We start from the raw sequence: 12,232 nt of genomic DNA, 5'->3' as shown, positions 1-12,232 counted from the left end.
CTGAACGGAGTCGACTGCGTACTTGCAATGTGTGCCCTAAAGCACTTAACTGTATGGTGAATTACTATAATTTTTGGTAATCAGATATTACACATTGCGACTTTTTGCGGAAGTAATAAGTAACTTCGTGGACGAGGAAGAGTTCGATGACTTATTACGCACACGATTAAAAATTCTGATCGAAATAAAGAAGAAGCAGAAGAAGAGGAAAGGCTTTATAGCAGGGTTACTTTATTACCGTCTGCGCAAAGTTCTTGCAATGCTAGCCTTTACTATATAAAAGCAAATGATAAGCTCTTGCATCATGCTTTTGGTGCTTCTTGTGTAAGTAATAATAATAAAGTGATCTTATCTCGCCAAGTTATTTCATTGTACTTGAGCTATGATGACATTAATTATTTTTGCGATGAACACACCGCCTCTATATATCGAAAAGCTCACGAAGAGAACGAAACTTGCACTGCAAGCAGTGTACAGTGTTGCCGTGTGACGTCCAAATGATAAGCACGTTGCGACAAGTTTCGTACAACTGGGACCCTATAACGTAAAACTATTCCAATATGTTTTTATTCCAATCTCCTGACGTCAAATTTGCGTAACCGACGACGCAAGCATCGGGTGGTCACCCGCAGGGTTGTCTGAACAGACCAATCAAACGCTCTCGTCGTTCATAGGAGGTCACTTTTGTTTGCTTGAAAAACGAATAACATTGCCTACACTGAGGGGCTTGTCGTATCTAATTGGCTGACAAGAGGCAAGGAGCACGTTCAAGCGAAGAGGGATTCGATGGGGCCGAGCCAGTGCGCTGAAAATCGATAACCGGATAAGGAGCATGGTGCCGGCGTCTGCGATTGGTCCGCTTTCCCTTACTTAGCTTGCGGTGGCTCGTCGACAATCGCGGCGACATGCAACGGAAGGTTAAGAATGTCTCTAAAACGGATCCTCAGCAAAGAAGAGTTGGCAGAACGAGGTCGTAAACGTGCTGAAAGTGCTCCAAAACGTTACACGGCCACGCAAAAAGGTTTTTTTACACGCAAATAAACCCATGCTCTCCGGCAGGTGCCAGTAGCCAGTGCCTGAGCGATCGGTGACAGCCATTTTTTATTCCTTTCGGAACGGGGCAGCCTGCTGCTATTCAGAAGAAAATTCCGTTTTGTTCGGCATATTAATGCATCTTTAACGCGTACGCGTCACTTGGACGTGGTATGTTTTTGCGGTTTTGTGACGTCTCGTGAGAGGCAGGTGAAGTGGGTGCAGCCCGAAAACTGTCGACTAACAGCCGAGGGCTAATGGCAAAAAAGGCGTCGAATCAGAAATAATTATTTTTCTTTTGCTCGGTCAAATCACGCACAATCAGTGTATACACGTCATATCAGATGGGGGAGCTATCGTGGTTTTCGTGACGTCGCGTGACAGACAGGTGAAGTGGGGGTGGTTCAAAAAAGTTTTTGACCAATCGCGAAGGGCTGATTGCAGAATTGGAATAGAAAAGTTTGGAATAGTTTTACGTTATAGCGCCCCAGAAGCCGGTTTCCGCGCTGCATTACCGAGACCATCAATGTACCAGACCCGGGTCCTTAAACGGGCTCGGCGTTCAGGAGTGGTCCATGGTGCGCCGTCTCCATATAGGCGCCACCCAGCAGGCCGCTGGCGTCTCCCAGTCCCAGCGAAACGCCGATCTGGGCCCGAGCCTTTTGGAAGGTGGCCGCTAGTTTTTCCTGTATTACTGTAATGCACATGGAAGTGAGTGCGAGGCCGAACAAGAGGTACAAAAACGCGGCCATCATGAACGCGGGCTGCTGCGGCACGTAGTCTCCGAAGCCGATGGTGCTCATGGACACGAACACGAAGTAGAATGCCTCGAAGAAGCTCCAGCCCTCCCAGAGCGAGAACATGAGCGCGCCCAGCGTCATGTAGGCCAGGAGGAAAAGCAGCGCCAGCGACACCGGCACCGGCGCCTCAGCCGCGGCCTCGTCGGCGACCTCCGTCCGTAAGCGGCCACGTGAGCGCCGGATGCGCTCTCTGGGTGGGTACGACGAGTAGGCCGCCTTGGTCCTCCAGGCCACAAGAATCTGCGATGACCGACGCAGATAATTTCTCTCTTGTCCATGTACCGCAAGTTTTCACTGTATATATATCTATAGAAATACTTTAACCGTGCGTTCTTCGGCACTCTATTTTGCGAGTGTACCGAATCTAATACGAATACAAAACCGAATAGAGCGTGAATCAAATAGTTTTCGCACTGTTTTCCAATAATAAAACAATTTTTAATGCAGTGCTCGAGTTCCCTAAAATTTTACTTCGAGCATTCCTAAACAATATAAAAAAAAAGAAAATATTAGACGCTATGCACTGAAAGAAGTTCCTATGCACCAGTGAATACAGTATTTGTTCTGCTGTTTTGTCATCATCTCTTAAATAAAAGTCAGGCGTTAAAAATTAAACGAAATGACTTAATAAAATGGCAGATTTACGAGCGAAGCCAGAGTATCATGGTACCGCTGAAGCATGGCCAACAGAAAGCTCTATGATATAGAATGCGGTAGATAAAGAAGCTGCTAACCATATCATAACAATATCAGATAGGTGGCACATAAGCATCGGTAACAAGAACCCAAATATCAGCACTGTGCATATTGTCACATTAAAGCTTGAGCTGCACGTTAGATACCATGGTAGTCTAAGGCTGGAAGCGGTAAAAATGAACCCATCGCCGTTTTAGCTTTTTATTTTTCGAGGGATTGCAGGTTGGTGCGGGTTAACCGAAAACTAATCGTTAAATATTCGGTGTCTAGAATATTACCTATTCGATTCGAGCACCGAATCGAATACATATATATTGAATTCTTTATTCCATTTCCGGATATTCGCACACCCCTACTATTTTCGGTACAGCGTAGTACGACGTATTTAGTCTACAGTGCCGCCTCCGGGTTAAGGAAGGAAAGAGAGGGAGGAAAGTGAAAGAAAACGCAGGGAAGCTATTGAAGACTCTGGGATAGGGAGAAAAAAGGGATAAGAAAAGGTGAAGAGGGGAGAATGCAATTCTCTTGTCTTCCACATTCCGTGGTTTCTGACATAGCGGAGGGAAATATGGTATAACCAACATATCAAGGTGCAAAAATTCTCTGTGCTCCACAAAATTTCACAAAAGAAATGCGCAGCGAGGGTTCTTGCAAAAGTTATTTTGCGATACAGGAGCTCGGACAGACACAAACGGCAAATGTTGGCAGGGAGCACGGACGGGCTCACCTGTCCCGGTGCTCTGGAGGCCCTGCGGCTGGCCCTACGCAGGCTGCGCATGTTCTTGGTGTTGTAGAAGCGCCGGATGGTCGAGAAGGCGAGTTTGATGAGGCGCGTGAACAGCTTTCCGAGGTCTGCCAGTACCATGAGCAGCAGTGGAATGCCAAATAACGCGTAAGCGATGGTCGCTGCCCGGCCGGCGCTGGTGCTCGGCGCGATGTTGCCGTAACCTGCGGCATCGTGCACGTGAGGCGCGTCATCCACACGATGATGCAGGAAGTGCAGGAAGCCTTCCCTCATTAGGAGGTAGCATCATTAAGACAACAACCGCGAGCTTATTTGAAGCCTTTAATCTTTCCCAACGTTTGGCAGGGACTGAAGAGTGGGCTCTGCGCAATTAGACGAGTCGAACGAAGTCTTCCACATTTTGTTTCAGAAGTGGCGATTTTGTGACTGGTAGACATGCAGCGAAATAGCCAGAACTATGTACATGTAGAATTTACCACATAATCTTGGACCTTAATTCGGTATAACACTTTGTTACTGTTGGGTTAGTTCTTCAGATAGTGCAACGTATCGCTCTATTATGCCTTACGGGGATTGCGAACAGCTGCAATCCAGAGCGTTCTTGGATTTCATTTTAAATATTATGCTAAGAATAATATTCCTATGCTCAATGCATGTAAAACGAGAATACACAGTTACTAAAGGTGAGTTTTAAACCTAATGACAAACAATTCCTTCGACCAAAGCATGAAAGCGCGACGCACTTGCGCAGGCGTAGGATGAAATAAGGAGATAAGGCAGGGATCTTAACCAGAAATGCGTCTGGTTGGCTGCCACAGCGCAATGGAAATAGCACATGGGAACGAGGCGCGAACTAATGTGGAAATGAGATTACACGGAAACAATAAAAAAAAGCAATCTCCGCATATATACAACGAAATGCAATTACTGAGAAACCCATAAAAATGTTCGAGTGAGAGGTGGTGGCGCAAAATGCCAACTCAACTCGATGTCTCAAATATGGTATGTGTGACATACCAAATAATAAACTGGTCAAAACGCCTTGTTGGGCTAGTTGGTTTGTCGTGGCTTGCGAAAGGCGCCGGAGAGAACGAAGGGAGACGTCACAAAAATGGAATCGCCTGGTGACCGCGAAAGAAGAGCGAAATTGCCGAGATACAGAGCTGTGGTAAAGAAATGACTGGTTTAGATGTAGGCTTTCCATAATGAAGTTTTTGTAATATGATTGAGTTGCCGAACATGGCATACACGAGGCAAAGTGATTCTACACGTGCGCATGCGTTCGCTATGCTCAGAGGTGCGTCCGGGACACATGACTTTTACAGTTGCGCGTGAAACTGTAAAAGCAGGCGCACGCGTGCATCTTATTACTAGCGGCTCTTGTTGCAACTGGTCATTAAAATAGTTCACTACCGCGCTAAACATTGTCACTGAAAACATTTTAGGAAACATGTCGCAATTCACCTACGCTCCAGCGTTGCCGCATACCTTTCTGCGACATTCCACGCGGAACCCGTTCCGAGACGCAACGAAATAAATCTGTAGAAGCGAGTTTCGCCCAGGAGTGTTGACAACAACTCCCTCTGTTGATCTGCCGCTTATTTCGAGCCCTAAGTGCTCACCTGTAATTTGCAATCTGCGCCGACGCCAATTTTCTTTCTCTTTAAATGGGTGAGCATTTCTGCGCCTACCCAACGAGGAAACCCGTCCATCTGTTACGTAAATAGTATGGCTATAAAGACATCATTGCATAAAAAACACAATAAATTCGAAAGGAAGAACATTGACGGTGGTGAGTTTCGTACCTATGACCCCACGCTCAGAATCCGAGTGCCCTTTACCCCCTTCCCCAGCACAGGGCAGCCGGTACTTACACTGGCTAACCTCCCTGTCTTTCCTCCCCCTTGTCTCCTCCTCCTCCGAGTGCCTTATCCACTGGTCTGAACACCCACACTTGCAAATAGCGAATACATCTGAACCATACGAACTTGTTGCACCGGCGGTACAAAAGTATCAAAGAAGGACAGTTTATGAAAGCTTTCTTGAAAGATTTGGGGATGGTGAAAAGCCACCTCAAGGACCACGTGTAGCCCCGACTTGGAATTTCGATTCTGTGAAATTTTAGTGCCACACATGCCACATCCCTGATGCGTTTCGGTGGTCGCGGGATGCACCTTTTGTTGGGGCGTTCCTTCAGGCCCCGTGCTCTCTCAACTTCCAGCGATCGCCCCAGAAGGCGCAAAATCAACCGCGGCGTGTTCTAGCATGAGGCGCGTAAGTGGAGCTACTGTAGTGTGGTCGTGATTGGGTAATCCTGCGCAATGGCAGTGGTTTCAGCCGTTGATGCACTGCGTGGTAAGCCAAGACATATGTTAAGGGCTTGGGTTTTAATGCTTTGAATCGTGCGCAGGTTAGTCTTGCAGGTGTTGGATATTGTAGACAGGCTGTACCGCAGGAAACCAACGAACAGACGCCATGTACAGCTGTAACATAGCGTGTATAGATACTCCCCAACTTTTTCCTGCAAGGAACCTGAATAGGTGACAGATAGCAGTCAGCCACTTTTTCACGTAATTCACGTGCGGAGTCCAAGACAGGTCTCTGTCAATTACAACTCACAAGAGCCTGTGACTTCTGCTGTATGGTATAAGTTGTCCGTTAATTGATATACCATAAGCAGACGTTGGCTTCCTCGTGAATGCCACCATTGCGCACTTTCCACATGAAATTTCAAGTCCTTGTTGACGAAGGTAGCAAGATGTCATTGTGGCTGCCTTCTGAAGCCGAGCGCGAAGCTGAAGTCGTGTTACACCAGATGCCTAAAGGCAGATGTCGTCCGCATAGATGGAAAGCCGTGCGGTGCTTGGCAGGTCGTCAACGAATCCAATGAGGGTCAGATTGAAAAGCGTCGGGCTAAGCACACCGCCTTGAGGCACTCCTCGGCTACCGTAATGCTCGGATGTCGGGCCATTTTCTGTGTGCACGTAGAATGGTCTCCTCTATAAGTAGTTGCACACCCACATATATATCTTACCACCAAGTCCGACGGCCCATAACGCGCTAAGGATGGCTTCATAGGTGACATTTTCATAAGCCCCTTTAACTTCTAGAAACAGAGCAGTAGATAGTCGTCTACAGGCCTTTTGGTGTTGCACAAATGTTACCAAGTCAAGAACGTTGTTTGTTGACGAACGGCCACGCCTGAATCCGGCCATAGCATCTGGGTAGATTTCATAGTACGCTAAGTACCATTCCAGACGGGTTAAAATATTTTTTTCGATTGTTTTTCCGACAGAGCTGGCAAGTGCGATCGGATGGTATGAGGAAATCTCCAAAGGCGACTTGCTAGCTTTGAGAAGTGGAATGAGGCGAGCTGACTTCCATTCTTGCGGAACCGTACCCGTCTGCCAGGAGTCGTTGTACAGGAGCAAGAGTGCCTTCCGAGCTTGGTCTCCTAGGTTACATAGGGCAGGGTATGTAATGCCGTCAGGTCTTGGCGCTGAAAAACGCCTCACAAAGCAAGCGCAGCTTCTAGTTCTTCCATAGAAAAACGGCATTCCATGCGGGGATCGTGTGAGAACAGTGGGTGGTGGAGCGTTTCCGTATCCGTTCCATCGGAATTTGCTTCGCCAGTAATCTTTCTGCAGAAAGATTCAGCGACGTCAATATCTCTACATTGTAGATGGAGTGCCAGAGATTTCAACGGCTGGCGCTCACCAAAGGTTGTGCGAAGGCCACGAACAGTCCTCCTTATAAGCGACAATGGTTTTCGCGGATCCAGGGAATCGCAAAAGGATACCCATTGTCGGTATGCCAGCTTGTTCATGTGATGCTGTATTTTCTTTTGTGTTCGTCTAGCTAATCTCAAATTATGATTTGACTTCGTGCGTCTATACCTTCGTTCATCACGACGGCGAATTCCTCGAAGTTTCGCGAGCTCGATGTCAAAATCGGTGTGGGAAGAACTCTTCAAAAGCCAATGCGTGGTTGTTTGGCATCTTTTATCGCGCCCTGTAGGTTATAGGAGGTGCCGTCACGACAACAGTCTTCCATGATTATTTTGTATTTAGGCCAATCGTTGCACTGGACGGTACTGGAGGACTTGGAGCTAGTCAAACATTCGTTCTTCAAACAAATAGGTTGGGATGTGGTCGCTACCCCGCGTTTCTAAATACGAAAACCAGTGCACTGTTCTCGAAAGCGAACGTGAAACGAAGGTAAGGTCCAAGCAGCTACTATACGCTGATCCACGCCGATAAGTAGGGCTTCCATCATTTGACAGGCAATATTTGCGTTCAGACGCAAAGGACACCGACGTTCTGCGTCTAGAGTTCACTTTGGAGCTTCCCCATAGGTAATGGTGGGCATTAATGTCGCCAGTGATCACACACGGCTGTGGAGTCGATGTAAAAATTTCCCGTAAGCGCTCACAATCTAGACGGCTTGTTGGAGACAAGTAGGCTCCAAGAATTGGGAACGTGAGCTTTTTCTTCTTCACTGTTAAGAAAACGTATTGATTTACTTCGTCAGGAGGCACTGGGTGATGCACATAAGTCAAGTCATGGCATATAAACACAAAAACCTTGCTGCATTCTCCGTGGGTATAGGACAGAAAGCACTCATACCCGGACAGTCTGATGGGAGCTGACAGGTTGGGCACGCAAATCACGATAATGGGGAATTGGTGCGTAAAGACAAACTGTCTAAAAACGGACATGCGTGACTTAAGCCCTCTGGCGTTCCACTGAAAGATAGAGGCATTCTTGAGCTCCTCTTGAAACGACGGCATCTCTCGGACCGTAGTTTTACCCTAGAGCTGCAAGCACCGGGCTCAAGGTGTCCAGCACCTGCAGTGCGCTCTGTGCCGACGAGGTTTTCATGTTGCTCAGTAGAATGCGCATGGTGTCCTTAAGTGCCTTCAACATCACTATGACTTGGCGATCCTCAGTCGTCGTCGCATCCGCCGTTCGTGAGGTCATTAAGGACGGCGCAATTTGATGTGACTCCGAGGCAGGTTGTGCTCGTGGAAGTGTAGGCCACTCTTCAGGAGGTGTGAGTCTTGCTCATTTCTTCGTTTTCGTAGTGTCCGTCTTTGTGGAAGTCGGCGTTGATATGCTAGCCGCTTTGCCGGAAGATGGTGGATGGTAGGTGGTAGATGCAACTCTTCGTGATGCTCTTCGGTGGCGATGTCGTCGTCGCCTGACAGTAGCGGCAGCCTCTCTGTGTGTTGAATGGTCCCGTACCATACGTTTGAGTACTGCTCGCTCGTTCCTAATTCGCGGGCAATCACTGGATGAGGTCTCATGAGTACCATGGCAGTTAAGGCAGTTTAACACAGTTGCGCGGCACGCATCTGCTGAATGATATTCAGCGCACCGTGGGCACACGAGGTTATTCCTACAGACACCTTTTACGTGTCCCATCTTGCAGCATTTGTAGCATTGCAGGGGCTTCGGCACGTATAGGTGGACTGGATGGCGGACGTGGCCAACTTTGACGTGTGAACGAAGGCTATCTCCCTCAAACCCAAGCTTCAGGCAACGCGTGTTGCCAAGTCTTGTGATGTGCCTTCTCTAGTTGGCTTAATAATATTGTTAAGTCGTCGGTTGGTATAGAAATATCGACACCATAAATCACACCGACAGTGCCATTGCAGCCTGTAGGAATCATGGATAGTACTTTCACTTTGTCGATCTCCGTTGCGTGCCGCAGGCTCGGTTGCTTCGCTGTCCGTGTCACTTGACGCGTTTCCACGTTTCCTGGACGCGACCCGACGTGATGGCTGGACGCCAGGAAGGTCCGCGAGGGCTTCTTCATCCACTGCCGCAACAAGGGAGCGGTAGCTCGCAGATTTTGGACAGAAACAAAGCGAGACAAGGATGGGACATTGCAGCTCGATCTGATTTTATTGACACTACATCATTACCGGTCACTATGTTTTGTTTTCTTTAATCTAGCTGAAATCTTCGAACGCAGGCAATATACTTAGGGTATGAAACACGTCAAGCAGCACTGTACGAAACTACAGTGCGAGGGTAGCCCAGCATAAATATCGTTGCCTGAAGCTTCGTTCTCCCTGCTTTAGCGGCACGCCGAACACGATGAGAAAACTTCGCTCGATTTCACCTTTCAATTCAATTAAATAAATAGCTATCTGTATTTCTGTATCTTGTAAACTCAGTGACTGACAGCATTAAGTCCATCTGACCAGTACGAAAATTGTGGGCATGTACTGCTTCATTCACCATTGACGATAAATAATGTAACCTTACGTGTTTGAAGTTTTCTTTTGCTAGTTTAGGCCTTTAGATCATATGGCGAAGTAATAAAGATATCTGTAGTCATGTTAGAATACCGTACACACGAATACCACGCCGCCAGCGCTAACAAAACGCCCAACACCAGTGAGCGGGTAGCGCAACCAGTCTCACCGCAGCGGCCATATTGCTCACTACGTAATGATGATGATATTAGTTTCGACTTTTGACAGTGCTATCTCTTGGTCGTATACTTTTGTTCACGACGCCACCGCTATTCTTATTTCCGTTGCATTTTGGGAGGTACAGTGTCCCTTCTCTAAGTATTATAGGTGTTCTCTGATTCCTTCGCCGACCGAAATGGTACCGATCTCTGAGCCTCATGCGCTTCGCGTCGCCAACACAAACAGAGAAGCAGTCAGGGAGTTGATAAGGATAATAAGGATGTGATGAGGGGTTATATGGGTTTAATCACGGTTGACAATGGTTAGATGCGGATGGATAAAGTGCGAAAAAGTGATAAGGACTTGTAATGGTCGGAACAATTCTGATAAGGTTGATAAGAACCGATAAGGGTTGATAAGGGTCGGATCAAGTCCAGTAAGGTGATAAGAACCGATAAGAGCTGATAAGGGTTGTATCATGAACGATAGGTTGATAAGGACACATCAGGGTTGATAAGGACACATCAGGGTTGATAAGGATCGGATCGAGTCCGATGAGGTTGATAACAAGCGATAAGGTTTGATAAGGGTTTATACTAGTCGGATTAAGTTTGATAAGGTTGATAATGACACCGGGTTGCGTCGAGACGAGCAAGGGTCACAATGCTTACACATACTTAACAACTCCAGTGGAGTTTCTGCCGTAATTTTTTTTCAACTTCATCTGTTTTATTCCTTCACGCGCTCTTCGTCCTTATGCTCGTTTTTCTGCGTCGTATCTGTGCAGTGCTTATGCTCTCTAATTCGTTTGCTTCTCGGGTGGTATGTGACGCAGTTCTGTGATAGGGGGAAGCCAAGGGGGCTGAGAGTGACAGAGTTTCGTGTTTCGGCGGCGCGGAGAAGCTGCCGGGAGGCTGTATGCACCGCTAAAGAGGCCTTTTACGACCCGCTTAAACGGGCACCAGATTGAGTCCTCCTCCTCCTAACCCTACGGACGGAACGATTCGCGTGGTCGTACTGCGAGCCGAACTGCACGGCGCGGAGTATTGGAGGCCATATATACGATCTAGAGTAGGTGTCGAGGGAAGGCTGGAGTATGGGGTTTGTAGTGAAGAAGGTTGCGGGTGGGGGGCGTGGACAATTGGAGTGCGGTGGAATCGATTCTCGCTTCCGCAAAGAGACACGTTCCGCCGCGCAAAACGAAGTTGTTGCGTGATCCGGGGGCTTCTTGTCTCACGCTCTCGGCGGGGTCTCACTGCGTGCGATGGAGCTGAGAGGGCGCGCAGCGGGGATATTTTTCTGCTTGCCCTTCCCCAACGGCTCCTTAAACCCGGTCTCGGAATTCGAGGTGCCGCGCGGCTGGCAAATGCACTGCCGGCACGCCTTCGAGTTATGTGCGTTCATTACGTGTGTCTCTCGCACAGAGACCCCGGCGCCCGTAGCAACTGCCCTCTCGTGCCGCGAGGCCATTTGTGCTCGCGTCGTGCGACGCCGCCGTATATCCGAAAGGCCGGCGCTCCCACTGGGCGATCTTGCCGTGTTTCGCGCCTTATCGCTTCTTTTGCTTTTTTTGTATCATAAACTGCCCGGTGTCGGATGGACGAACCGCGTTGTTCAAAAAGGGCCTGCCGACATTTCCACCGATGTGTTTTATTCTTTGCTTTCTTTTTTCTTCGAACAGGTGACGCTTTTAACTGTTTGTCCTGCAGACTGCTAGGTGCGCTGGTGGGCCTAGGTCTACGGCTGTGAAGACAACGTTGACCACTTATTGTGCCACTGTCTTCAATATGATTTGCAAAGGACTCTCCAGTGCGTTGAGACGACTGAACGATCGTCCACTGTTCGTGGAGACGTTACTGGAACATCGTCTCCATCGCTCCTTGGCCCACAAAGCAGTGAAGGCCATCTTTTCTTTTTTTGAGAATGACTGTCCTTTGCGAGAGCCTTTCACTGCGCGGTGCTGTCCGCGCGCGTACACGCGTTCACCGCTTCTTTCCTTCCCCCCTCTCTCATCTTTCTATTCCCATTGTTCCTCCTTCCAGCATAAGGTAACCAAGCAGACGATTTTTTGGTTAACATCCCTGTCTTCCTCTTTAACCAAAGAAATGGCTCCAGGGCTGCTTTTTTCCTTTTTCTTTTTTCTAGCACTGTGCTGGGCTGGTGTCTGAACTTTATTATTATAGAGATTCCACCACTGGTCATTTTTGCAGAGAATGCCAATAGTGCGAAAAGTGTGGGAAAGAGTTCGCATAAAGGCGATCGCGCACAAAATGTACTGTAAGGCACTTTGTTTAACTTTCCTATCCCCTTTTGTTAGCCGCGTATTTCAGGGTGAGCGACCCTTTACCCTTTCATTACTTACGGATTTGTCAGATGCAGGCGAGAGGCGGGGCGAGTGACATGTTTTTTGGTGTAACGAAGTGCCAGCACCATTTCACTCGGCTGGACTGACACAACGCTTAAGCGTTGAAGCGAATAACTTTCTCCGTCGTCAGTTTTCATGGGCGGCGGCAGGACTTGCTCGATGCAAAGGGCGGA

The 12,232-nt window shown here is 48.1% G+C and overlaps 1 protein-coding gene across 2 annotated transcripts in view; it reads right to left on the bottom strand.

Moving 5' to 3' along the window:
- Positions 1 to 235: 235 nt before the first annotated feature.
- LOC135915390 (TWiK family of potassium channels protein 18-like) overlaps positions 236 to 12,232 on the bottom strand; it is an 85,530-nt gene continuing 73,533 nt past the window's right edge. For both annotated transcript variants that reach the window (XM_065448431.1, XM_070531302.1), the window contains exons 4-5: positions 3,256 to 3,476; positions 236 to 2,072 (exon numbers count right to left, since the gene is read on the bottom strand). In XM_065448431.1, coding sequence (XP_065304503.1) covers positions 1,578 to 2,072; positions 3,256 to 3,476 — 716 coding nt within the window. In that variant the 3' untranslated portion in view covers positions 236 to 1,577. The remainder of the gene's footprint in view (positions 2,073 to 3,255; positions 3,477 to 12,232) is intronic.

Source organism: Dermacentor albipictus, chromosome 1, assembly GCF_038994185.2.
Source record: "Dermacentor albipictus isolate Rhodes 1998 colony chromosome 1, USDA_Dalb.pri_finalv2, whole genome shotgun sequence".
Lineage (NCBI taxonomy): Eukaryota > Metazoa > Arthropoda > Arachnida > Ixodida > Ixodidae > Dermacentor > Dermacentor albipictus.
This window is presented reverse-complemented; position numbering and strand designations above follow the sequence as displayed.